The sequence below is a fragment of the Chanodichthys erythropterus genome, chromosome 15 (genome assembly GCF_024489055.1).
Source record: "Chanodichthys erythropterus isolate Z2021 chromosome 15, ASM2448905v1, whole genome shotgun sequence".
In the NCBI taxonomy this organism is placed as follows: domain Eukaryota; kingdom Metazoa; phylum Chordata; class Actinopteri; order Cypriniformes; family Xenocyprididae; genus Chanodichthys; species Chanodichthys erythropterus.
The window spans coordinates 40,031,077-40,058,540 of record NC_090235.1 but is presented as its reverse complement, the minus strand read 5'-3'; the positions used below and the strand labels follow the sequence as shown (position 1 = coordinate 40,058,540).

At 42.0% G+C, this 27,464-nt stretch overlaps 1 protein-coding gene across 1 annotated transcript in view; it reads right to left on the bottom strand.

Annotated features, from left to right (window-relative positions):
• Positions 1-27,464, bottom strand: part of LOC137037191 (retinoic acid receptor beta-like) — a 695,067-nt gene that overhangs the window by 169,321 nt on the left and 498,282 nt on the right. Inside the window, exon 4 of the mRNA XM_067410999.1 lies at positions 12,291-12,451. Coding sequence (XP_067267100.1) covers positions 12,291-12,451 — 161 coding nt within the window. The remainder of the gene's footprint in view (positions 1-12,290; positions 12,452-27,464) is intronic.

The following is a 27,464-nucleotide window of genomic DNA, read 5'->3' as shown; positions in this document are numbered from 1 at the left end:
ATATTAGGAATTTCGCTGTTTTATCTTTTGAAGTTCCTAAAGGTTTTACCAGTTTTCATAATGTTGATCAGCTAGAAATGATTTTTCTTTGCTTTACGAATTTGCCGGGCAATTTGAATCTGGTTTGTCTTATTGCAAACGAATTGTGTTGCTTTAAAATCTAATGTGAATACATATTACAAAGCGCTCACCAAAACCATGTTTTGTATTGATTTACACTTAGACAGCCAGCCATTGAGTGATGATAATCTGCTAACTATCTCATCACTCCGACGAACAGGAAGGGGACCAGAGCAAATTACTCCTCTGACATTGTACTTGCGAGTTCACACAAATCTAAACGGAGAGCAGTTCATCTGCTTTAACGGTTGATGTGTGAGAGTTCGGAGTTATATCAGCATACTGATCCAATGTTGATTTGTAACCCGCGGCGAAGGAATCACGCAAGCGTTACATGTTCGTGTGCACTAAGTCTGCACAAAACTTTGAGACTGATTCCCAAAGTTGTGTACTCGCGAGAAGGAGTGCATGTTTAGTGTCCAGTGAAATGGCACCAAAGAATCCGCGAGATTCTATAGTGTAATCGTGAACATGCAGTTAAAACAGCGTAAGGGCCAGAACCCCACAAGCGCGTTGGTTTTTATATCACGAATTAAAGAAAGGGGATGCAGTAACTCTGACCCGACGCCAGAGGGCAGTCTGCTCAGGTGTGGCACCCCTCCCTACTTATTGGTTGTGTGGACTCATGGAAAAAGTCGCTCCATACTTTGAACTGAAATTATCCCCAAATTATCTTTTGCTTCTCTATACTGCGGGGAGTTGTAAAAGTAATTTGCTTTTGGTGGTTATGCTTTCCAATCGTGTTGGAATGTGTTTTACTGATTTAAATTTAATTTAAACACGTTTAAATTTTTAATTTAAATTAAGTTTCCCTTCCAACAAGAGAATTCACTTTCTGAGAGTGCACCCCCTGGTGGACACTGTATTCTTTTTCCTGTATTCACAGATCTACTCTATTTTATTTTATTTTATTTATTTTATTTTTATTCTACTTTGTTTTATTTCATCTATTCCCTTTTTGTCTTTTCTCTCTCGTTCTCTCAAGTTATTTCTTTAGTTTTACTTTGGAAATTAATTCCCTTTTATTACTTAAAGTTTTATTTCATTCACTCTAGTTCTGGGCCCTGTTTGTTATTGGCTGGCAATAACATTCACGCACACCCAAGCCCTCCCTTATTTCATACACTTATTTTGAATTTAATTAAATAACATTTAATTCAATTTTAAAATTAAGTAGTGTCAATCAGTTGGCATTTTGCTATCAACAAGCAATTCTCTTTAGGAAAAATCTGCAAATAGGGAAGGCTTTCTCTTTTCTTTCTCCCATTCTGTTATTCTATGCACTCATTTAAATTTAATTGAACAAGTTTAATTCAAATTTGAATCAAGTGCCTCTGAATTATCTTCTTTTCTCTTTTTCCCATTCTGTTATTCTATGCACTCATTTAAATTTAATTGAACAGAGTTTAATTCAAATTTGAATCAAGTGCATCTGATTTGTTTTTGTTTTATTTTATTTTTACTTTTGTTCTGCTTCTAGCTAGTTCATTTTAGACCCCTACTCTTTTATCCTACACACTTAATTATTTAAATTCTATTTAAACAAGATTTAAATTGAGATTTAAATTTACAATTAAGTCGTGTTTACCTGGCTGTTTGTGCACTTGCAGATAAGGCCCTTTAGCGCCCTGTGGTGAGCTGACGGTTGCTCCAGTGAGTTCCAGTGAGTGGAACTGCCTAGCCTGGGCGGTTCTTGCACTAACTGTGTGTGAATCGGGGACATTCTGACCTCGTATCAGGGGCAACACGCAAGGACATCAGCGAGTTGTGTATCAGGTACAGGGAGGCAACGATCCAGATTGACAACAAACGGCAATTTTGTTTAATTTCCCTGCTCAGGCTTCTGCACGACAGAACCGCCCGTTTGGAGTAACTACCCATAAAGGGGACAGACTCTGAGTTTAGGGAAAACTCAATTTTGACCGGTCACTCGGGCCGTTGGCGCAAATACCTTGCCCAAGTGCGCAATTGTGCTGGTGTTCCCTGTTTGAGAGGTTGCACCGTGGTACAAAGGGGACAGGTGGCCACGGACACCGCAGGCGAATGTTTGAACGTCTAGGAAAGGTTGCCTGCCATTGAGTTCTTATCTGAGCACCCACAATTCACCCAGGCCTAAATTAGTGACATACAGTCACTTCACCTAATTGAAAGCCACAGAATATTACATATTCTTCAATTATTCAGGTGCGGGCCAACCCTTATGCTCTCGATCCATACCATCCCTCTAGGTTTTATGACGCAACAGTGCACTCGCCTGACACCGTCATAAACCCAGCTGGAATAGGAAGTTTAAGTTTCACTTCTCCCCTCTAGCCCTTCTGTTTTAGTTTATTGCTATTCTATTTTTTTTTTATTCCTTTCTATTTGTTTACTGCTCTATTTCTCATTTAATTGCATCCACCCTGTTCTGTTTTGCTTCTGTACTGTGTTTGTTTCTTTCAGTTCATGTAAAAGCAGAGCCTGTGAGAGCCATCACGGAAAACTGAGTAATAGATAGACGACCGAGCAGCGAGAGTCATCAAAGGACTCTTAGGGCTACCGCCTGTCGAAATCTTTATTCAAATCCGGCACTCACCCACACAGATTGACCCGCGTGGTCCTTTTGGCTATCGACAATTAAGTGTCTAGCCTACATTCCACTAACTGTCTGCACCAGTTAACTGGAACCAAACCAAAAAATTCGTCAAAAAAAGTCGTTAGCCCTGCGCGTGCTTGCATTGGTTCTGTTTGTGCTGTCTTTCTCTCGCCAACAGCAAGCTAACGTGTTCAGAGCAGCCAGCCCCAGCACCCATGGGGACGGACTCAAGACTGGGTTGGGCTCCCTGACCAGCACGATCCTGCCCAAAGACGCTGTGGATACCCAGCACCTAAGCAACGAGCAGCTGGACGACAACCTGAATCGACTAATGGCCCACGATCCAATGCCGAGCTACAAAGACTGGGCGAGAGTCATCCGATCCATCGCCCACAACCTCAAGCTCCAGGCGGAGGATGCCCGGAGGAATCAGGCCCAGATTCATCGTCACCACGATCAGCGACTCGTCGAGACCCAGGACCAGCGTTGGACAGCGGACGAATCCAAACCCGAGCTGCAGGAGGAGCTGCAAAGACTTCAAAAAGCCCTTGCAGAGCTCCACCTGGAGGTGGAGCGTAGAAAACTGACTGGAATACTCCAACACAGCGAAGCTCCCCTAGCCAAAGCAGAGACTAAGCTGAAAGACAGACACACTAAAGCCCTGACCTGTGAAAATCATCTCAAACAGGCCCAGAAAGGAGTTATGGTTCCGAAACAACAAAGAGACTATGTGAATGAACTTGACACTGGTTACAGAGTACTGAAAAGTGGCATGGGAGGGGAAACACACATCACCGGGTTTCCCCTAACCAGTCAAGAAGCCATAATTCCAAACGGGGTTAAAAGTCCACTGCCCAAAACGTCAACGGCCAGGAAACTTTGCCAGCAGCTGTCACATCCAACTGCCAGCACCTGCGACAGGCTCTGATCCAAAAGCTTTCTGACCCTGCATCAGATCAAGGGCTCCCTGCTGCCATGGACCTAAAACGGGGCAGACTGAATAACCCATACACTTGCTACAGCCGACGGCAAATGGCCTACTTTAGAGCAAGTGGTCAGCCAGCGATGGAGGAAGATTTCATCTTCAACACTCTGCTTCTCCGAGAGCTGCACCCTGTGGTGAGTGATCACCTGGTAGCCTTGGCCTGCTCACGCAGTATGTCTACTCAGCAGCTGCAAAACTTGGTTGACGAAGCTCACTCCAAGCAGAACACTGCTCCTGAAAAGACTGTAGAAAATCAAACCAGTTACACAGTCTCCGACCACTGCCCAGAAACCTGTCCTTACCTTTTTGAAAGACTGAGAAATGAAGCTGAAAGACCAAGCCAGACTCTCAAGTCACAAAGATGTGAGCTGAATGTGCAGTCGCACAGTCCAAATGAGGTCCACCTTGAACACACAGCTCCCATGCACCACACCATTGGTCGAGTGAGCCTGGTACCTCCTGTGGGCGTAAGGAAAATGGACACGTTTCCCTGGTTCACTCACAAAGACCTGCTAGACTGTTTTGAGCCCTTATTGAACGCCAGACCGCTGAGAGTCTGGGCTCACGCGTGTGAACTTCTGCCTTCCCAGTCACCCAGACCACCTGAGCCAGACGGTCAGGTCACAGAGGTCACGGGAAATCTCCCAGCTAACCGCGGGAACCCCGGCTCAGAGCACAGTTCAAGGTCGCCACCCGGCGTACTTCAACTCACCATAGACTGTAACACGGCAGGTGCCACTGCCACTGCCACTGCCGTTGCACCTGTACCAACCAGGAGACTTGAGTCTCATCACAGCCTGCTCCCCTCATCAGCATCACAACAAGCTCCGCCTACAACTGAGAAAGCAACTCGCAACACAGAGCCAAACCCTGCAAACCACCTGCAAATCCTGGAAAGGTATTGCGGTGGTTCTCCGCACAGTTTCCTGCTGATCCAAACGGCGAACTCAAGGAAGCAACTGTTTACAGTCCTCCAGAATGACTTTGCCCAAAATCAGCTGGTTATAGCTCTGTTGACAGACCTGCTACGAGAAATTAGCTTCTCTATGGACAGAGTGGCTAGGAATAGGATTCCTCAGTATCCTACACAAATGGTGCTGGACTTTGCTACTGGCAGACCCAAAGACACGGTCAATGTCAGGTGGCGGCAACGTAACACCCATGCCAAGAAACACACCTCAGTTGCGGTAGCCTACCACAACAGCAACCCACGGCTGTGCCCGGCTCCCCACTTTAGCAGGTGTAGTTTCACCAAAGACTTTCAGTACTTCTGCCCAAACCAGCTCTTCCTCAGAAACCACACTGAAGGAATGGGCCGGTTGCAGCCCATGACCAGCGACACACGCTGCCCGGCCAAGCCTCACACCCCAGTCATCGGAACTCAAGCCGAGATTGTGGGTGATCGACTACTCATCCACACCCCCACTCATGCTGCCATCCTAATCTACAATCAGCACAACACCGCCACTCGTGTCAGCCTGCCCAATCCAAGTAAGAGGATCCAGGTACCCCTGAGTTCCATCTTTCATCGCAGCCACCTGGCAGTGCACTGTCTCTCAAGCAAAGAGGACCAGTCAGAACTGGAAATCCCATCCTCCTCCAGGAATCACCATCACGCCTTAGATCCAGGACTGGAACTGAGGATTGACAAAAGGGGGTCCCAGCTAAGTGACAGTACCCCCATCGATGCAGCCCTCCAAGCATTCTCACGACTGCCTGTCCTGACCAGCTCACCTAGAGCCCGAGCTTGGACTGCTGCCAACACAATCCGTTGCCTCTCCATGGCAATCAAGTACGCACTCGCCCTGGGCATGGCCTTCATCCTATCCAAAGGGACCAAAGGGATGCAAGAATCCACGGACAAGTGCCTATCTGCCCTTCCTCAAGGACCAGTAGGAACCACCTGCTCCGTGACCATCCGGATCCATGTGCCATCAAACTTGGTTAACGTCCAACGAAGTCCGCACAGGGGACTGTAACGTCTGGATGGATCCGTTCAGAGTCAATAAACTTTGGAGGTTTCAGAACGCTTTTAACCTGATGAACTTTGTTTCTTAATCACTAAATCGGCTCCGAACAGTCTGCTAAAGATGAGCCCACTTGACACTTTTGTTGCCCTCCGAGGTAACACAGGAGGCCCAATTTCCTTGCTCTTAGGACATCAAAGGGGCCCCTCATGTGGACTACGGGCCAGATCCACATTCCAACACCCCACACACACAGGGACACACAAAAACACATACACAGACACATACAGAAACACACAAACATACATTTTTGACTGTATGTGTAAAATACAATTATGCCAACATATACCCATCCTGTATTTTGAAGCGTATGCATGTTTCCTAGTGTTTAAATGAGTGTATTTGTGCTATTGTGCATTTTAATGATAGAATTCTGTCTGTAAACAATAACTTCTTGTCTATGCCTTTCTGATCTGTCGAGTTTGGCCTCTCCGTAAAGCTCCGGACTCGAGCTATTCACTGAGGTGGGTCAAGCGCGTTGAAACTGCTACTCAAGGACTTGAACCAATAAGCAAGTATTATCATTTATCTGAAATTTGTCTAAACTGATTTCTGTGCTGGCTCTCTCAAAAAGGTTTAACTGTGTAATTTGCCATTCTTTGATCATCTTTCTTTCCCTGTCTTTTCTTCATTTTCATTCTCGTGTATATATATGTGTATACCTTCTGTATATATTTTAGACGTATAATCTCTGTATTTGTAGTTTGCATATATTAAAACGTTATTCACGCTCGATTATTCTGTTTGTTCTTTCAGCTGAAAACCAAGTCACTTTAACGTTTTTCGATCACTTTATGCTTTGATGCAAGTTATTTTCACGGCCAGAGAATAACTCTGTTTATAATATTCTGTGAGGGACTTAGTTTGCTGGACAAACGAACAGTTTCTCTAAATAATTATTAAACCATAACTAATCATATATGTAATTGATTACAATTCGTTGTAATTGATTCACAATATATGTTTAATTCCCCGGTGGGTCGATATATGAATCATAATTTATTCATAACCTCATGAATTATTATATTCATATTTCATCCTTAAATTGATTAATAACCGCTACACATTCGTTACATAGTTGAACTACAGAATTTGGCTGATGCTATCAAAGATCAAGAGTTTTCTCTGAGAGTTTTGGTCAGTTTTAGGTAATGACCTGTTGGCTGTTCTCAATGAGAACCTAGCTGAGGGGTTGTTGCCTTTAAGCTGCAGAAGAGCGGTGATTACCTTGATACCTAAAAAAGATAATCTACAAGATATAAAGAATTGGAGACCAGTTGGCTTGCTATGCTCTGACCTGAATATATTCTCTAAAACTCTGGCTAATAGGCTGAAAAGGGTGATGGGGGAAGTCATCCATATTGATCAGACCTATTGAGTTCCAGAAAGATCTATTTTAGATAATGTTTGTCTTATACAGGATATTTTAAACATTTGCAATCTCTCTAGTGTTGATTTGGGTCTTGTTGCTACCGATCAAGAAAAGGCGTTTGACTCGAGTACAGATATCTTTGGAAAACTTTAGATGCTTTTGATTTTGACTGGAATTTATGATCAAAATTGTGTACCAGGACATTGAAAGTGTTTTGAAAATCAATGGTGGTTTGAGTGCCCCTTTTAAGGTTTTTAGGGGTATTAGGCAGGGTTGTGAACTTTTGGGAATGTTATATGCTCTGGCTATTGAGCCTTTGCTGAATAAATTATGATAAAAAATTGAAGGTTTTTCTATTGTTTCTACCTAAGGATGAGGGTGGCCAAGGCTTGGTGCATTTGCCAAGCAGAATGGCAACATTTCGTCTACAATTCATTCAAAGATTCTTAACAGGGCCTGATGATCTGGTGTGGAGGAACTTGACCAAGGTCATTCTACAAAGGGAAATTAATCAATACTGAACTTAGTTAAGCTGGAAAATGACACTATTTTCTTTTAGAGCTGCTGTACAGCCAAAATAAACTTTGTTACATTATTTTCCTGCTCTCACGGTAAAGCTGCTTTGAAACAATCTGCATATAAATAAAGGTGACTCAACTTAACTGATATAAAAAAACGTATATAAAAATGCAATTCTAAATTGAAATTTAATGATGACAAATAAGAATAAAAAATACTGAATTCTAGCTCAAACAATGCAGTTTCCTGGAAATGAAGTTATTCTACGTGCTAGAGTTTTTACAACAAAAGCCAAACCAACAAGAGACAGCCTGTCATTTAAAGATGAGGGTTTTTGTTTGTGAACAGAAACCATGATTACCCATAATCCACACCTGCCGAAGAACTCATCAGAGCTAATGGAGCCGTCATGTCAATCTAAGCCACATCACACTGAACCAATGCTATATTTACACACACTGCCACTACTAGCTATCTCCACATGAAGCACACAGTCACTGTAAATAAAATCATGCCATATCTAGAATGGCTGTCAGTCAGTCAAAACTCCACTACATCTAGTGTTTAGATGTCAAGGACTTTCCAGAGCTGTGTCAGTCTGAAGTGTAGTAGAGTTCTCACAAGTGTAATGGAAGATTAATGATGTTTTTATAGCATGTGATAAATCACTGTGAATTGGGGATGGGGGGATGGTCTTGTTAAATAATAGACATGGTAAGTCATGGAAAACACTTTTCATTTTATCATATGAGATAAGATGGATCTGCTTAAATCCATGTTCCAATAAATATTAATATCAGTATTGATGTTAAAATCAGCAAAACCAAAGTAGCTAATTTTATTTAATTGTCACTGATTTGCCAGTGTTTTAGACTGAAGAGTCTGTGGGAAATATTATGCAAGATACTGAATAGGTTGGGCAGCACGGTCGCTCAGTGGTTATCAGTTAGCGTTGTTGCCTCAAAGCAAGTGGGTCCCTGGTTTGAGCCCTGGCTGAGCCAGGAGTCCTTTCTGTGTGGAATTTGCATGTTCTCCCCATGTCAGCGTGGGTGTACTCCGGTTTCCCCTACAGTCCAAAGATTAGGTGAATTGGAGAAATAAGGATTTTTGGGGCCCTGAGAAGTTTTGACATGCCCTGACATTTGTGCTTTTTTCAGTTGTTCAAAAGTGTCATTACACTGTATTCAGCACAAACTAGGCTACAATAATATGTGAGGAACATGTATATACATGTTTGTTTTTTTAAAGGAATAACGTTTATGCGTGGTTATTGAAAAAACAAAAAACTTAAGTCACTGAAATAAGGCCAAAAAAATATATTAAATCTGTGTTCACAAGACTTCTGGGTATTGGAGGTTGTAGACTAGAGTTTTTGCTTCAAAATGATGTAAACATGATCCTGCCTACTTTTTCATATAAAACAATATATTGATTTCTATTTTGTAAGACACTTTTTTGTCAAGAAACACAGTATGCGTGGAGGCGTGAATCATCATGAACACTGCTGTGATTCACACCTGAGAAGACATATGACCTGCATATTAAAGAGCTCTTTCAGTCAGGTAGGCTGTGAAAAAAACCTCTGTGATCATGCTGATAACAGGATTAATGTCCACTCTTGACAAAAAAACATTTTTTTTTTTTTTTTTTTGTGATCTCATGCACGTATTATGTGAAGAAAATGTTGTATAGGCCTATGTTAAATTACAGTACCAGTCAAAAGATTGGAGTCTCTAACCAAATAATGTTTTTTTTTTATTTTAATATACTTTAAAATATAATGTATTTCTGTGATGCAAAGCGTCTGAACATTCCTAACTCTATGCCATTTCATATAGGCTACTATATTTGTTATATTATATGGCCTAAATGTTAATGTGCAGTTGACAAACTATACATCATTAAAAAGATCTAAGACTCAAGCTTCACATTTTGACTCTTAACCCTCATATTATCTGTGACACAATGTTTAACGCCTCTAAAAATATGGTTGACATCTTTTTTTTTGCTTCATATTTGATGACTTTTCGTCATTTAATGGGGACAACTAGGTAAACATAATTTTTTTCACGATGACATATTTTCAGTGTCCTGTACACACTCCTATACACATCGGTGATCCTTGGGGTCAGTTTGACCCCAGACTCATTTATCTGTATAAAACATATTAGAAATATAAATATTTGCACATATTTGTTTTGGATAATAATGTAATTTTATCATCTACAAACAATTTTCATCTGCTTTAGGGCCCTAACCTATCATAACCATACCTGAAGTATTGCGAGAAACACTGTCATCGTCATAATTTTCATGAAAACAAAGATGAGGAGAATCCTAATTTCAAGATATCCTGCTCAGAATGAGATTCTTAGTGTTTTCTCTTATGTTGTCTCTCAACCACAAGGGGGTGCATTACCTTTCAAAAATGGCAATTTATAATGGCCCCGCCCCCCACTTGAATGATAAGGTAAAGGTTTGGTGGTTCTCTGCAGTGAGTTCTAGTCTCAGAAACCCTCATTAGATGAACTGCTTGTTAAAAGTTTGCTGCTTTGTTGATCAGATGCATTTTACATAAAGTACAGTATTTACAAAACGCTTCATTGAAAAAAACAAACAAACAAACAAACAAACAAAAAGGACCTGTTTGAGGTAAAAAGTGATCATCTAGAATAATTTCACTAATCACATCAGCACATGGGAAAGTGCAAACGTTCTAGTCAGGAGGAAGAAGTGCTTCCAGTCATTGTGTTCTTGCGTCTTCAATGGTTACCTCTAAAGAAAGACATGTACCCCTCATCGCTTTGCAGCAATTTCTTTGCATGTGAGGCCATTTTGATATAGTGAGCGCAAATGCAGGTGATAAGCGGTTTTATTAAGCAAGTCATTGAGTCTTCATTGAGTCGTTGTTCAAAACACTGAATTATTCAAAACACAATTGAGTGTTGCTGTGAGATGCGCTATGTTGTGATCTTTGTTTGGATTCATCTGATCTATTTTCGCTGCTAAAATAGACCAAAACAGTCATTATTTCGTCTAAAATGTAAGTGACTTAATATTGATAACTTGTTTGTTGAACTATCATATCAGTGTCACATTTTCAGTTACGAGGTGATGGTAAATTAAGTGATGGTCAATTGTCAGCTCTCTTGGTTGTAAGGTTGTGTGATATGTTGCTGAACTGTATTCAAATGTTATAAATATAAAAACACCACATTTTGAAAATTTAAATGCAGCATGTCAATTTATTTTATTTGTGTGTGCTGCGCTCATAGAAAACGGCGCTCATTTGTTTGATTTCTCCTCGAGAATCTGCGCAAGCCTCAAAAGTTTAAGGTCCTTGCACCCTGACTGAGTCCGAAACTGTCGTATTCGTTTTTTCATATTCGTCATTTGGTGGCTCTCAATTGTCAAAAACACCCCTCAAAATATTTGCTACGGATGCGAAAAATGCAGAAAATCGAACCAACCGAATTAATTTTATAAATATTATTTTTTATAATTATATATATATATATATATATAATATATATATATATATATACCTCTGCTGAATTATTTTTATCCTCGGTGGGGATAAAAAAAAAAAACTATCCCCCCCGGGGATAAAAAAAAAAAAATATCCCCCCCGGGTGATGTTACTCCACAAACCACCAACAGAGCATATAAAATACCAAAAATAAAAACGCTGTGTTTATATAGAGCTGTCTCTTTTACGACCACAACAAATGGGACACTTTTCAGACACGCATTCCGACTTCACCTCAGCAGCGCCAGGCGCCAGTCAAACGAGCGCGGAAAAGGTGCAGGTGACGATGAGGGAGCTTCAGTTAAACAACACTGAACTGCGGTCAGATGAGATGTTGTCAGGCTATGTCGGTAAAACTCAGAGAAATTAACACGACTGTTCAATCATCCATTATACTGTGCTCGTGGCGCACACTGAAGAATCTAAATTTTCTCGGGGGAGCATGCCCCCGTTACCCCCCTACCAAACAACATTTTCTGACCACGGTAATTATGAAACCCTGCATACGGCCCGGCTTATATTCTATCTAATGAAATCTGAGGTAAACGTGTATTTCTCCAAATGTGCACACTTTTTGGGGGGTGCGGGGGTGGTCACTGGGGCCGCAACTGCAACGAACCAGCTTTAGGGGGGCCCAGCTTGCAAAAGGTTGAGAACCCCTGCCATAGGGAATATTGCCACTAACAGTTTCGAATCTGAGTTGTGCCTGAGATTGAGACATTTTTTGACTTCACTAGTTAAGTCCATTGAGTCATTAGGTTATTAGTGCTTAGACACAGCTGATGTGGCAGACATTTACCTCATCATGGCAGAGTGGGTATTTTTTCCCCAAAGCGTCAGCAGGTGTAGAGTTCCTATTCGAAAGGGAATGTCTTGGGTTATGTATGTAACCTTGGTTCTTTGAGAAGGGGAATCAGACACTGTGTCTCATTGCCATGCTTCGGGCCTGCCTGTAAACTTCTCTCTCTCTCTCTCTTTTTTTTTTTTTTTGCAGTTTTATGTGAATTGAAGCACCCCATTTCCAGGACACTGATGGTTAGTGGCAGTCTAGCAAAACCTAGCTAGTCATCATGTTTTGTTTTTTTTTTGATGCTGATGTGACTTTAGTGCAGAAATAGTTTTCAGGGCCAGTGTATATACTCTTTTATAAGTGAGTGGCTTACCGTAGTGTACTTGCCCAGCTGGCAGAGTGAAGGAAATGTTTCTTGGTGAGCTTTCCGTATCTTCTCAATGATGGTCTCTAGTTCCACGGTCAGCTCACAATTTTCAGCCAGCTCCTGCTTTGGAATCTCCTTTTTCTTCTTATTCCTGTCATTTCTGACAGCTAAGGAAAAAAAAGAACATCAAGTGGTCAGAGATACTTTATGGTCTGTTTACATTTATGTGTTAATGTTTACACACACACATGCACACGCACGCAAGCACATGCACGCACGCACGCACACACACACACACACTCATGTTTGTTTTTGTGAATTGTGGGGACTTTCCATAGGCTGCAATGCATTTTATACTGTACAAACCGTACTTTCTATCGCTGTGTTTTGAGACTCCTCGATCTAGCTGAGGCATTATAAACACTAAGCTTCTGTCTGTTAACACTGTGAATGTTGGTGGACTGAAGCGGGATATTTACAGTGACGTAATTTCCTGTCAGGCCTTGAATCAGTAACATTCCAGTACCACAGTACTCCTTTGTTAACAGTTTTGTTGAGAGAGAAGACAGACCACACAATGGACACTTTCACTTCTATATACAAACAAAAGACCACAATTTCAACTTATACTAAAAAGTTGCCTATTTTTTTTCAATTGCTAAACGACAGTGAGCACAACTGGAGCTACATGTACAAAACTCTAACTACAGTCTGCACTACCAACAGTCACCTGAGCTAAACAGTTCACATCACCTGCAAAACTCATTCCAAGCAACACAACTCTTAACACATGGCTCAAAACAGGCTCAGTGCAGCCAAACACTATGCACAACCCTCACTGAGATAACACACACTGTCACTCAGAACACACTGAGAGTAAAAACAACTTTTCATCTTTACAGTTTGAACAATTTCATTGACTTCATACAAAGTAAAATTTTCTTCAAAGAAAAGAGTGACATTCTTTCACATGATGTATTTAAATTTTTAGAACATAACAATTCTTTAAGGTAAATAAAAATGAGCAGTTTGCTTCAATAGTCTGTAGTAATTTACGAAATTACAGTAATGAAAAAAAAGGTAGAAACTAAAAGTACATACTGTAATTCGAACAAATAATTGAGGGGCTAATCCTGCAAAATTGCAATCAGCAGTGTTTGAAAGGCACAAGGCTGAAATCTATTCTGTTTTGAATGTGTGGTTCACAGTGTTTTCAAGCAAAAAATAGTTTTCAAGCAATGAAAAACGAACTACAGTTTGGTCCACATGAACTGCTGCTGTGCAGACTGTAGTTAGAGTTTTGCACATGTGACTCGAGTTGTGCTCACTGTCATTTAGCAATCGAAAAAAAAAAAAAAAAACTGTAAATATGGATAAAATATCCTTTCATTGTCTGTATTTTATTCTCTTTAATGCTGTGTTTTCTGAGAAAAAATACGCTCATTTGTTTTTATCCTGTTTTCTGTTCCTATGTTATCCTGTTACCCTGTTTAGCATTTATTTATGTTTACACATACTGGGTCAAAATGTGTATAACAGGTAACTGCTCTGAAATGCTTAAAAAAAAACAACAACAAAAAACCAAAAACAAATGGCTTTTCCCAAAAGTGATGTATAAAGCAAATATTTTATTTGCATGTCCTCAAACATCTCTTATGTTGTACTTTTTGCTCTCCATTACAGTTTTTTTTCGATTGCTAAATGACAGTGACCACAACTGGAGCTACATGTGCAAAACTCTAACTACAGTCTGCACTACCAACAGTCACCTGAGCTAAACAGTTAACACATGGCTCAAAACAGGCTCAGTGCAGCCAAACACTATGCACAACCCTCACTGAGATAACACACACTGTCACTCAGAACACACTGAGAGTAAAAACACTAGCATCAAACACCAACACAGAAAATACAAACTTTTCATCTTTACATTTTGAACAATTTCAGTGACTTCATACAAAGTAATATTTTCTTCAAAGAAAAGAGTGACATTCTTTCACATGATTTATTTAAATTTTTAGAACAAAATTATTTAAGGTAAATGGAAATTAGCAGTTTGCTTCAATAGTCTGTAGTAATTTAAGAAATTACAGTAATGAGTTACATATATATATGTGTGTGTGTGTTCACTAACAAGTCTAAAACAAGACACCTGCTTAGCCTTTCAGCTGAAATTGCAGTGTTTGAAAGGCACAAGGCTGAAATCTATTCTGTTTTGAATGTGTGGTTCACAGTTTTGACAGCAGTGTGTTAGCATTTGAAAAAAGTGCTGTAAATCCACAGTGTTGTGCAGGTTGTAGTTAAAGTCATGGGATAAGTGTGTAGAGTTTTGAAAACTGTGTTCAAGCAATGAAAAACGAACTAGAGTTTGGTCCACATGAACTACTGCTGTGCAGACTGTAGTTAGAGTTTTGCACATTTGACTCCAGTTGTGCCCACTGTCATTTAGCAATTGAAAAAAACTGTAAACAAAAGACTCCTACAGTACCATGAAAATGTTGCAAATGTATAGGAACAGATCAAATGTGGCTTGCATCTCGTCGGCACGGCATCAAACTGAATCTGTGGACATATGTCAAGGTCAATGAAGCACACTCCTCTATTATTGAACTACAGGCTGAAGCCCAGCCATCGCCCAACATTATTAATACAGGAAAGGCTGATTAAGTTTGCATTGCTGTATGAGATCATTAAGGGGAGAACACCTGGTGTTGTGGAGGGCCGTCTGGGGACCATCCTGTTTCATTAAGCCTTGGAGGGGCTCATCTTTGAAGCTGCTCTCTGTAGGAGAGGAGTCTCAGACAGATCTTTCTCAACAACACCGTTCCTATACCAGACATCTAAAAACAATCGTGATGAAATTTAAAGCAAGTTTTTGATAATGAAAATGTTCTCATACATCTGCCCTAGTTAATTGTACATCCCCTTTAAAAAGCAAAAGTCCTTAAAATGATTTATATTAGAAAAGATTTATTTATAAGGGCTCTAACAAATACTGACCTATTACAACAAATTATTCATTTAATACTTTAAGTAGAAATGTTTGTTAAAACTAGAAAAAATGTAGAATTTGCTAAAAAGAAAAAAGAAACAAAAAGAACATACATATGCAAAAAGAATATACATATGCATCCAGTCTCTAAAAGAGGTCATTTTTGAAGAATGGAAAAAGATAGATGTTGCAAAATGTTGCCAATTTGTTCATTCCATGCCTAGAAGACTTGGTGCTGTCATTGCAAATCATGGAGGCCATACAAACTACTAGATGTAGTTTTTGTTGTGGGGTTTTGCATCACCCTAATTTGAGTAAAACTAAAAAAAATGTTATCTAAGTTATATTATTAACGTTACTTTCGTGTTATAAGTTAAACAGATGTTATATTAAACTTAGTCTTGTCAACATTTTGGAAATTGTTTTTGTGTTTATTCAGATATTGTTTAAAATGTTACTTTTCAAAGGGGGTGTACTGATTTACGCTGAGCACTGTATACAGTACATAATAAAAACTGAGAAATATATGTCAATAATAGCCATAAAATAAGCAAATTAGCCAATTTTGTTTAAATTAAGGATTGCAGAAATGAGTACACCCTAGATTTAATTTAACAAATGTATAATATTCTAGTACTTAGTATGCCTTCTGTAATTTTGAATATACTGCTCTGACCCTTCTTGGCATGGAGTCTACAAGTTCATGGCAAATTGTTACATCTGTCCTGTTTAACTCCTGGATGATTGTTACAACAGAGACACGGAGGCAGAGGTAAAAGCAATCCAGGTACGTTTATTGATAAACAGCAGAGCAAAGGGTGATGGTAAGCAGTAAAGCAGTTCTTGAATAATGGAGAGAGTGTAATACTGTCCTGATTTTGTCTTGCAGATGCAGATGGAGAGATGCGTTGGAAGGAGATGGCTGAGACACTCACACACACAGGTAGGTAGGCACACGAGGAGAACCGGAGACAAGGGAGATGGAGGAGATAACTGGAGCAGGTAAGTATGGCATTTAGAGTCCTTAAGGTAAGCATACGGGAGTCGTAGTGCAAACGAGACCGGACATTGAGTGTGTGGGAGTGTGGTGGTTTTGTAGTGGTGGTGATTGCAGTGCTGATGAGTCACAGGTGGCGGTGATCAGTAAGCTGGTGATTGAGTGCGTGGGTAAGGGAGTGAGGTGGAACCTGACGTGTCTGTGACAGTACCCCCCCTCCCACAGCCCGCTCCTGAGGGCCGCGGACCCCGACGTTGTGGTGGTCGTCCTCTAGGGCGTGGGGCAGGTCTGTCTGTGTGGTTGGTATGGAAGGTCTGTAACAGGATAGGATCAAGGATATCATTCTTGGGAACCCATGAGCGTTCCTCGGGGCCATAGCCTTCCCAGTCGACTAGGTACTCTAGTCGACCACCACGGCGCCGGGAATCCAGGATCTCGTGAACTACGTAGGCGGTGCCGTCCTCCAGGATGAGTGGAAGGGGGGGCTCGGCGGCTGCCACGTCAGGTTCTGTGGAGGGAACAACAGAATTGTGGTGAGGTTTTAGCAGTGATACATGAAATGTAGGATGGATTCTACTATACTGTGCCGGGAGCTGGAGACGGTAGGTGACGGGGTTGATCTGTCAGATGATGGTGAACGGGCCAATGAAGCGGGGACTCAGCTTCTTGCAGGGCAGACGCATTCTGATTTCCCTGGTGGACAGCCAGACCTTCTGCCCCGGTTGATAGACAGGAGCGTCTGCGCAGGCCTCTCTGCAGTTGGTGGTGAGCTGAGTCCCAAACCCTCTCGCTCTCCCGGAACCAGTAGTCGACTGCTGGAACGTTGGAGGGTTCCCCATCCCAGGGGAACAGTGGGGGTTGGTAGCCGAGTATGCACTGGAAGGGTGTTAGTCCAGTTGTGGCTTGGCGGAGGGAGTTCTGTGCGTACTCGGCCCAACCCAGGTACTGGTTCCAGGAGTTCTGGTGGCCGTGACAGAAGGTATGCAGGAAGCGTCCTATCTCCTGGATCTTCCGTTCCGTCTGGCCGTTCGACTGAGGATGGTATCCAGATGACAGGCTGACGGTCACACCCAGGAGGGAGAAGAAGGCCTTCCAGACGTGGGAGACGAATTGGGGTCCTCTGTCGGAGACTATGTCTTCAGGTAATCCATAATAACGAAAAACATGATTAAACATCAACTCTGCAGTGGCCATGGCGGTAGGTAGACCTTCCAGGGGTATCAGACGGCAGGACTTTGAGAAGCGGTCTACCACCACCAGGATGCACGTGTGACCGTCAGACTCAGGGAGATCGGTGACGAAGTCCACTCCCAGGTGTGACCAGGGTCTCTCAGGAATGGGCAGAGGAAGGAGCTTGCCGGTGGGAAGATGGCGTGGGCTCTTGGAGATGGCGCACTCCCTGCAGCCCTGCACGTACCTTCTGACGTTGTTGGCCATGTTGGGCCACCAGAAGCGTTGTTTGAGCAACGAGAGGGTCTCATTGATCCCCGGGTGGCCAGTGCCAAGTGAAGAGTGGGTATTGTGCAGGAGTGGAGTGCGACGTGCCCGAGTGACGTATTGCAAGCCTTGGGGGCAACCCGGCAGAGCGCGTGGGGAGGCATTGGAGGAGGGAATGGTTTCTTCGGACCATTGGATGGGGCTCATGAAGATGGACTCTGGCAGGATTGTTTCAGGGTCTTCAGGCTTTTCCTCAGGGGAATGGAGGCGAGACAGGGCGTCAGCTTTGGTATTCTTAGAACCAGGCGGGAAAAGATGGAGAAATTGAACCTTGAGAAAAACATGGCCCAGCGAGCTTGGCGAGGGTTGAGTCTTTTGGCAGCCTTCAGATATTCAAGGTTTTTATGATCAGTGAGAACTTGGAATGGATGAGTAGCCCCCTCCAACCAATGCCTCCACTCCTCAAGGGCAAGCTTGACGGCCAGGAGTTTGTGGTCACCGATGTCATAATTGACCTCCGCCGGGTTGAGCTTGCGGGAGAAGAAGGCACATGGATGGAGTCTACTTGGTGTCCCCTGCTGCTGCGAGAGGACCGCTCCCACTCCGGTGGTGGAGGCGTCCACTTCCACGATGAATGGGAGATCTGGATTAGGGTGGACGAGGAGGGGAGCGGTGGTGAAGGCTCTCTTAAGGGTCTCGAAGGCGTTGGTGGCTTGTTGGGACCAGGACAGAGACTTGGGCTGGTGACGGAGTAAGTTGGTGAGTGGAATGACGATGGTACTGTAATTCTTGATAAAACGGCGGTAGAAATTGGAGAAACCTAGGAAGCGCTGGAGTTCTTTGATTGATGATGGAGTGGGCCAGGACTGGATAGCTGAGACCTTCCCCTCGTCCATCCTGATGCCACTGTGATCTATTATGTACCCCAGGAACTGGAAAGAGGGCTGGTGAAAGGAGCACTTTTCAGCTTTGAGGAAGAGATGGAATTGCCGTAAGCGTTGGAGGACCTCTGCAACGTGGTGGCGATGTTCGGCCAAGCTCCGGGAGTAGATGAGGATGTCATCAATATACACCAGAACGAACTTGTGGAGAAACTCCCGGAGCACCTCGTGTATATAATCCTGGAATACGGAGGGGGCGTTGACCAGGCCATACGGCATGACGAGATACTCGTAGTGTCCGGTGGGCGTGACAAAGGCGGTCTTCCACTCGTCCCCCTCACGGATCCGGATGAGGTTGTACGCGCTGCGGAGGTCCAACTTAGTGAACACAGTGGCACCGCGGAGATGTTCCAGGGCCGCTGGGACGAGGGGAAGTGGGTAGCGGAACTTGACAGTGATTTTGTTGAGGGCACGGTAATCGATGCAGGGCCTCAAGCCTCCGTCCTTCTTAGCCACGAAAAAGAAGCTTGAAGCAGCAGGGGAAGTAGACGGGCAGATGAAACCTTCGTTGAGGGCCTCTTTGATGTATTCCTCCATGGCCTTCTCCTCCGGTATAGACAGGGGGTAGATGTGTCCCCTGGGCACTGGCTCACCCGGTAACAGATCGATGGCACAGTCCCATGGCCGGTGTGGAGGAAGCTTGGAGGCGCGTTGCGGGCAGAAAACGTCACTGAAGGGGGCGTAGTCCGGGGGAACATCCACGGAGCGCTTCTCTACAGGACTTTCGATGGAGGTGGCATTGATGGAAAGAGACTGGGAGAGTGGAGATTTCAGAACAGGAAGTGCTGGGAAGCAATCAGGGAAGTAGTGGTCGCCCCACTTCAGGACTTCGCCCGTGCGCCAGGAGATGGTGGGATTGTGTTGTTCAAGCCACGGGCGCCCTAGAACCACGTCAGCGGTGGACTCCTCCAGAACCAGCAGATGTATCTTTTCCGAGTGCAAGATGCCAACACAGAGTTGGAGTGGTCCCACACAATGACGGATGTTCCTTCGACTCAGGGGTTTGCCTGTGATGGATTGTATTTGATAGCTAGTCGGAGACGGGGAGATCTTGAGCTTGAGCTGTCGACAGAGAGCGCCGGAGATGAAGTTTCCTGCTGACCCTGAGTCGAGGAGCGCCACCACTGGAATAGAGGTATTTGCAGCAGTAAGGATTACAATAGTAGTGAGTGGTTTCATTTTCTGAATGGAAGGAATAATTGCACTCACCACTGGTCGAGGAGGACGAGTTGGGCATGTGGAGATGACATGCCCCGGAGATCCACAATAAAGACATAAGTTCAATGTCAGTCTTCTCTGTCTTTCATTAGAGGAAAGACGTGAATGATCAATCTGCATGGGTTCGGTGGCTGGTTCTGGAGAGCTGACGGGTTCGAACCGACGGAGGAGGTTGGTGGAAGGTGACTGGCCCTGGTGCTCGAGGAGACACGCCTGCATACGAGAACCCACGCGGAGGGCGAGTTGGATGAAGCGTTCGAGTCCCATGGAGTCCTCGTATGCAGCGAGATGCAGCCGCACATTGGGTTCCAACCCTTGACGGAAGTGGTGATGAGGGCTTGTTCATTCCATCCGCTGGTGGCGGCTAGCGTTCTGAACTGCAAGGCATATTCGTTAACAGAGAGATTTCTTTGTTTCAGATTATAGAGTTTCTCACCAGTTGATGCATCCGCTAGGGGTTTCCCGAAGAAACTCTTCCGTGAGAGACGAACGCCGAATATGATGACAACAGGGCCTTTTTGAGTCCACAGGGAGTCTGCCCATTGAAGGGCCTTATCTCGCAGTTGCGAAATGATGAACGCTATTTTAGCCGTGTCGGTGGTGTAAAGTTGCGGCTGCATCTCCAGGACCAGTTCGCATTGGAGAAGGAATCCGCTGCAGTCCTCCGCCGATCCAGAGTAGGGCGCCGTTTTGGCCATGGGACTGGCGGTGAACGCTGGAGAAGAAGTGGTGATGGTGGGTGCGGAAGCTGCAGCGTTGGTGGGTGACGGAGACGGTGACTGTGGAGTGAGTGCTTGGCACAGCGCGTCCACGAGCTCTTGAAACAGGTCGTTGGTGCTCATGCTGTGAAGTTGTTATGGTCCGGTCTTCTGTTACAACAGAGACACGGAGGCAGAGGTAAAAGCAATCCAGGTACGTTTATTGATAAACAGCAGAGCAAAGGGTGATGGTAAGCAGTAAAGCAGTTCTTGAATAATGGAGAGAGTGTAATACTGTCCTGATTTTGTCTTGCAGATGCAGATGGAGAGATGCATTGGAAGGAGATGGCTGAGACACTCACACAGAGGTAGGTAGGCACACGAGGAGAACCGGAGATGAGGGAGATGGAGGAGATAACTGGAGCAGGTAAGTATGGCGTTTAGAGTCCTTAAGGTAAGCATACGGGGGTCGTAGTGCAAACGAGACAGTGAGTGTGTGTGAGTGTGGTGGTTTTGTAGTGGTGGTGATTGCAGTGCTGATGAGTCACAGGTGGCGGTGATCAGTAAGCTGGTGATTGAGTGCGTGGGTAAGGGAGTGAGGTGGAACCTGACATGTCTGTGACAATGATGAGCTCCTTAAATGCTCTGATCTTTAATGGGGAGTGTTGTCTCTATGGAATCCCCCACAGGCACTCAAGAGTGTTAAGATTGAGTGCAATACATGTCCACAGAAGGCTTTTCCACTTGGGAGAATACATATCCTCATTGTCATGTTGAAAAAATGCCCAACAATGCAAGGAATGAGGAAAGGGTAACATCTTCTGTTTCAAGTTTGTCTATTAAATTATACAGTGGTGTGGCAATTCATGATAGCATTGATAAAGCACAACTCCCTCACACCTTCAGCACTCATACATCCCTATATAAGAGCTTTACTACCACTGAACTTTACTGTAGGAACCAGGCACTTCTCACTGTACTCCTCCTCTAGCAACACCATAACATTTTGGATGCTGTTAGATCCAAAATGATTGATGTTGTCTCATGAGACCAGAGTATTGATTCCCAGAATCTATATCTTGTAAATATAGGGTTTGGAAATGGCTGACTAACTTTATTGTGATTTGGCTACAGTAGGTAGTTCCAGTGAGAACAACAACCATGCATGTCATTTCTGGAGGCTGCATCTTACTCTGTGAGATAAACAGTCACTTTTTTCATAGCTTTTGCTGGCTCTGAGACACTCACTTGGTATTTCTCCTGCTCTTTGTCTTGCAAAAAAATCACTAAATGAAAGCTTAAAATGAAGGCCTGATTATTTCAGGGGCCTTGTCACAAGTCCATTGTTTTTGAATTTCTGTGTTACGTTTGCTATATTTTCACACTTAAAACAATGATTTGGTAATGTTCTTGTACCACTGTCCTCTTTTGTGCTAAGAAATAAGTCTCCTGACAGTTCTTTCCCAAGTGGTCCCATTGTTGTCAGCAGTAAGTCTGAGAATGATTCAGTGGGCTATACGACACTATTAATTGTTATGAAATTACTTCTCTTTAAATGTTTTGGTTCAACACGCTTACCTGTTCATCAAATATTGCCTTAAACTTACACCAGAAAAAAATAATTTTGTTTTATTATTTATTAGTAACTTTTAGGAGGGTGTATTAATTTTAATTTTAAATTAATTAAACATTTTATCACCAATTCAAAATTTGCCATCTCAAGAAGCTTTATGACAAAGATTTTATGTCAATGATGTAGTGTTAATTTCGTCAGACAAGACGAGACGAGATGAGATGAAATATGTTCGTCAACGACCTTTTTTTTCATGACTAAGACGAGACGATGACAAGACTGCACCACTGTCCAAAAACGCTGACTAAGACTAAATTAACATGCATTATTGTTGACGAAAAAAGACGAGACAAAAATGTTTTGTATAAAATAAAAACTAAGATAAAATCTCTCTTCATTTTCGTCTACAATCGTCTCTGCTTTTTCATCAGCTGTTACGCCTTTAAAATATTCAGAACGAGTTTGCGGCTTCGCGCTGTTGCTCAAGTTAAGCCTCGTTGAAGCCTTGTTTACACTGCATGCGTGTGCGGCTCGTTACGGCTCCGGCAAGGTGTTGTTCCGTCCTCGCCGCGATGTCACCTCAAAGAAATTTCAAGTTTTTCAACTGCGAATCTCTTGTCGTCAGTTTCTAGTGATGTAAAATATAAACGGGAGTTTACACAGGGTGATTATTTTGACTTTGTTTTGTATTTGAGCTGCGCGTCTTGGAGGTGAGGCGCCTATCTTTAGCGAAGCGGCGCGTCGAGCCGCTTCTCAAACGCACTGCAGCTCGGCTGGTGTAAACACAAGCATTGACTAGAGTGGCCGTGTATCAGCTCCGGTAGCCGTGTCACAGCCGTAACGAGCCGCACACGCGTGCAGTGTAAACGAGGCTTTACAGGTCTCATACGCCTGTGGCTGCAACACAAAACTGCTGAACACACAACACCCAAAGCGAACACGAGTGATGAGCGACGACGACATGCTAGCTTTTGAATTGTGTTGGTTAAAATAAAATACTCTTCAGAACAGGATAATCATTTGTGAATGTGTCTCCTAAATCAGAAATTGAAAACCAGACACATTTAACATTTGCATTCAACAAAAATCTTTCAACAAGTGTATTTTGTCAGGTAATTATGACATTTAACCAATGTTTGAGATATGTGAAACACTTTATGAAATGTTTAATAATCTCAGTAATAGGCTAATGTGTTATTTTTTTAAAAAAGACTACAATTTTTTTACTAAAACTAGACTAAAATTAAAAGACTTTTAGTCGACTAAAACTTGACTAAGATACCTTGAGTTTTCTTTTGACTAAAACTAGACTAAAATGACGAGACGTTTAGTCGACTAAAACTTGACTAACAAAAAAAGATATGTGAATGACTAAATACGACTAAAACTAACAAGGACATTTGGCACAAGACTAAGACTAAGACTAAATTAAAAATAGGTGACGAAATTAACACTACAATGATGTTATGTATTTATCGCAACAAGTGCTAAAAAATCTTTGTGTTATGAGAGAGTCATTGCAACAAGCCTTATCCTTAAAGGTGCCATAGATTTGAAAATTGAATTTACCTTGGCAAAGTTGAATAACAAGAGTTCAGTGCATGGAAATGACATACAGTGAGTCTCAAACACCATTATTTCCTCCTTCTTATGTAAATTTGATTTGTTTAAAAGACCCCCGAAGAACAGGCGAATCTCAACATAACACTGACTGTTACAAAACCCCCAATATTTGCATATGCCAGCTCATGTTCAAGGCATTAGACAAGGGCAGGCAGCAGGCACGTGCACAGGTAGGTCTCAACCTGTGCAGAGCACATGCCCTTTTTGTCCTTTCACTCCGAAGTGCCCTTTTTTTTGGAGGTATTTTATTTTATTTATTTATTTTCTTCAATAAATTAATGCTATTGGTCACCGTTTACGTCTGTCTGTCTGATTTACAAATATATTTAGCCTAATAAAAGTAATAAAACGAGCTTGTGACAAAATCTTTTTGGATCCGCTCAAACTGTCAGTCAAACCTCTTAACTCCGCCCCCTGAGTGCGCGAACTGAAGTTCCACAGCATTGCAGCAGCTGAACGTCTTGCAACGGTAAATAAATATCTTGTTGTTTGAATAAGTAGGCTACAACGTTGTATTTATGAAAGAAGCACTAGTATGTGTATAAAGTTTCATATTTTATATATTTGAGGCCTGAGACCGGCGGCGGAGAGAGAGGGAGGGGGCTGCAATTATATAAGTTAGTCATCATAGCCAACAGCCTACAAATAGCCTTAAATTGCCTGTGCACACAGTACAGTAGTATTACATATTTTGTAAATTGAGATTTTGGCCAAACGTATTTTACAACACGAAAAACTGAGCGCTCATAACCTAATGATGACGTAGCCTAATGTGATGATGTCGTTTAAATGACAAATAGCTATTGCACATTTGCACACATTTGCTGGTCAAAAACCCGGCGTTACTGTATTTTTAGTTTGACACGAAGCGAATGATCCTCGTCAGCTAGGTAAAATATATTTCTAAGAAATTTCTTCTTTGATTTATGATGGCTATCTGCCGATACACTTAATTCATTAATATTTAACGTTAATCACATTATATATGGTCACACAGTATGGTTAATGTTTACAACGTTAATATGTATTTGCTCGCTAGATAATTTTTAAAATCTAGTATTGTATACTCCCCGCTCGTCTTCACATGTATAAAGAGTGGGGGAAAACGCCCCCCTTAAGGAAAATGTGACATTACAGTGAAACAAAACATAAATGTGACTAGAATTGCCATCCTGGTTTTGAGTGACTATGGAAGGAGTTATTCACCAAATATTAAAATTGCTCAGCCTTCATAATTAATTAGTATTTTGACTGAAAATATTTTTGTACCCCAAGGTGGGGTAAAATGCCCCCTTTTCTTTACCAACCAGTTTGCTTCATAGATCAACAGCAAACTGAACAGACTAGTTTTTTATCTCTAAAGGTAAAAGGCAAGTAATGTATCAATATGTATAGGCCTAAATATTTAATATTTTTAATATTTATTTGAGGAATATCCAACATATCCAAATTTTTAACATTTGATAATTGATGTATTTGTTCACCACTATCACCAAGACAAACAGAAAACCCTAAATAAATATTAAACTTATAAATTTGTATATTTATGTAGTAAAATATATCCAAATATAGCTGCAAGCAGCAATTCGGGGCCAAGCCCCAGAAGGGGCAGTAGCGCAATACGGAGCAGGAAGAGCAAAAACAGCAGAAATTGAATGTACATGCAAAACAGCTGGTTCAGAAGGACAGGTGGAAATGAAATGAAAATCAATAGAAGTTCAGAGAATGAACAGGGAATGAACTAAACACTTGTATCTCATTCAAGAGGAATAAAGATTAGTACAATGCTTATTTGGATAAAAAAGGTATCAAAATGACTCATTACACACAATTGTATAAAGGAACCCCACACGGGATTCGAACCCACGACCTCTGGGTCCAAGGTCCATTTCTCATCTCATTGCACCACTGTGCAAGTGAATGTTTCCACACCTGCCGAAGTTTATTAGTTCATGTGAAAATGAACTCAAAATGAAGAATTTTTATAAAACTGCACTGAATGTTATATTTAATAACTACTTTAGATCATTCTGCAGCTCATCATGCTGTAGCGCAATACAGAGCAGGAAGAGGAAAAACAGCAGAAAATGAACAAACATGAAACAGCTGGTTCAGAATTACGGGCGAAAATGAACTCAGAATGTACATAAGCTTAGATGAAAATGAACACAGCATGAAACAAAAAGCATTTATTTCTAATCCAAGAGGCAGTAAAGGAATCAAAACACACTATTTCATAAAACCACTCCACCTGGGATTCGAACCCACTATCTTGGGGTGCAGAGCTCATCAGGTAACTGGCTTTACACATTGAGCTACTTGAGGATGCACATTCAACAATCTGTGGAAGAGAACTTTTAGTGTAAGAAAGAATTTACAAAAAAGCATTACATAGCATGCTAACCATATTAGCATGCTAAGCTAACTTAATGCTAATGAAGCTCATGGTTAACTTGATAGCTGAAGAGCCACATTAAAGAGAATGACAACTGGTTAGCATGCTAAGCAATTAGCATGCTAAGCTAACTAGCATAAGACAACAAACACAAGCAAGGTCACATTCAGAGATGAATATCTTGGGAATGGTAGCGAATATCAAAAATCTGTTCAGTCATTTCTGTGCGGCTCGGTCCAAAGATCACCTGAGCTGATTTTGGACAAAATTGGACAAAAATTGTAGGAGGAGTAGTGAAAAAATGGAATACTGTACTTTTAAAAATGGCCACTACTGTACTGGGTGGAGACTTAATGTAAGATATTGAATGTGATCAGTATGAAGAGAGGAATCAGTTGTATTGACATTCATTTTTCTGGAACAAAGGGTTCAAAAGTTATAACCTTTACAAAAGTGAATATTTGAACTGGTGGTGGCGCTATAGACTTAGTCCTAGATACTCCAAAGTTGGTCAAATTACTTTTAATTACTATCACTACAAGCATGCCAAATTTGATAATTTTCCTTCTTATGGTTCATTGATTACCATACAGGGGGAAGAAGAATAACTACGAATTTGGACATAAAGGAATTGCATGTGATAGCTTCAGATTAGACCAGTTTTAGGCAGAATGCCTAGAACAGACACAAGTTCTGCATCTTTTCCTGCCACAGTACCTCATGCGGTCTGGGCATGTGTCACACTGAGTTTCGAACCCACGATGCAGAGCATTCGGGATCCGTGGCATAACACATTGAGCTAATCAGCCATGCAAGTTCATCAGTATGCTAAGCAGAGGTTTCAGTGTGAGAAAGAGTTCACAAAAAAAAAGCTTCATAGCATGTTAACCATATTAGTATGCAAAGTTATTTAATGCCAACTAAGTTTTGGTTAACCTGTTGACTGAAGACCACATTAGAAAGAATAGCAATAGTTTAGCATGCTAAGCAATTACTGTGCTAAGCTAACTAGCATAAGACAACAAACACAAGCAAGGTCACATTCAGAGATGAATATCTCGGAAATGGTAGTGAATATCAAAAAACTGTTCAGTCATTTCTGTGCGGCTCAGTCCAAAGATCATCTGAGCTGATTTTGGACAAAATTGACCAAAATTTGTAGGAGGAGTAGCGAAAAAACTGTTTTTCATTTACTTCAATACGGCAGACAGGTACATTTAAGGAAAATGACAAATGATACATTGTCGGAATCGGCATAAGCCAGGGAATAAAATGACATGAAGCATACACATTTTGGAAAGTGTTT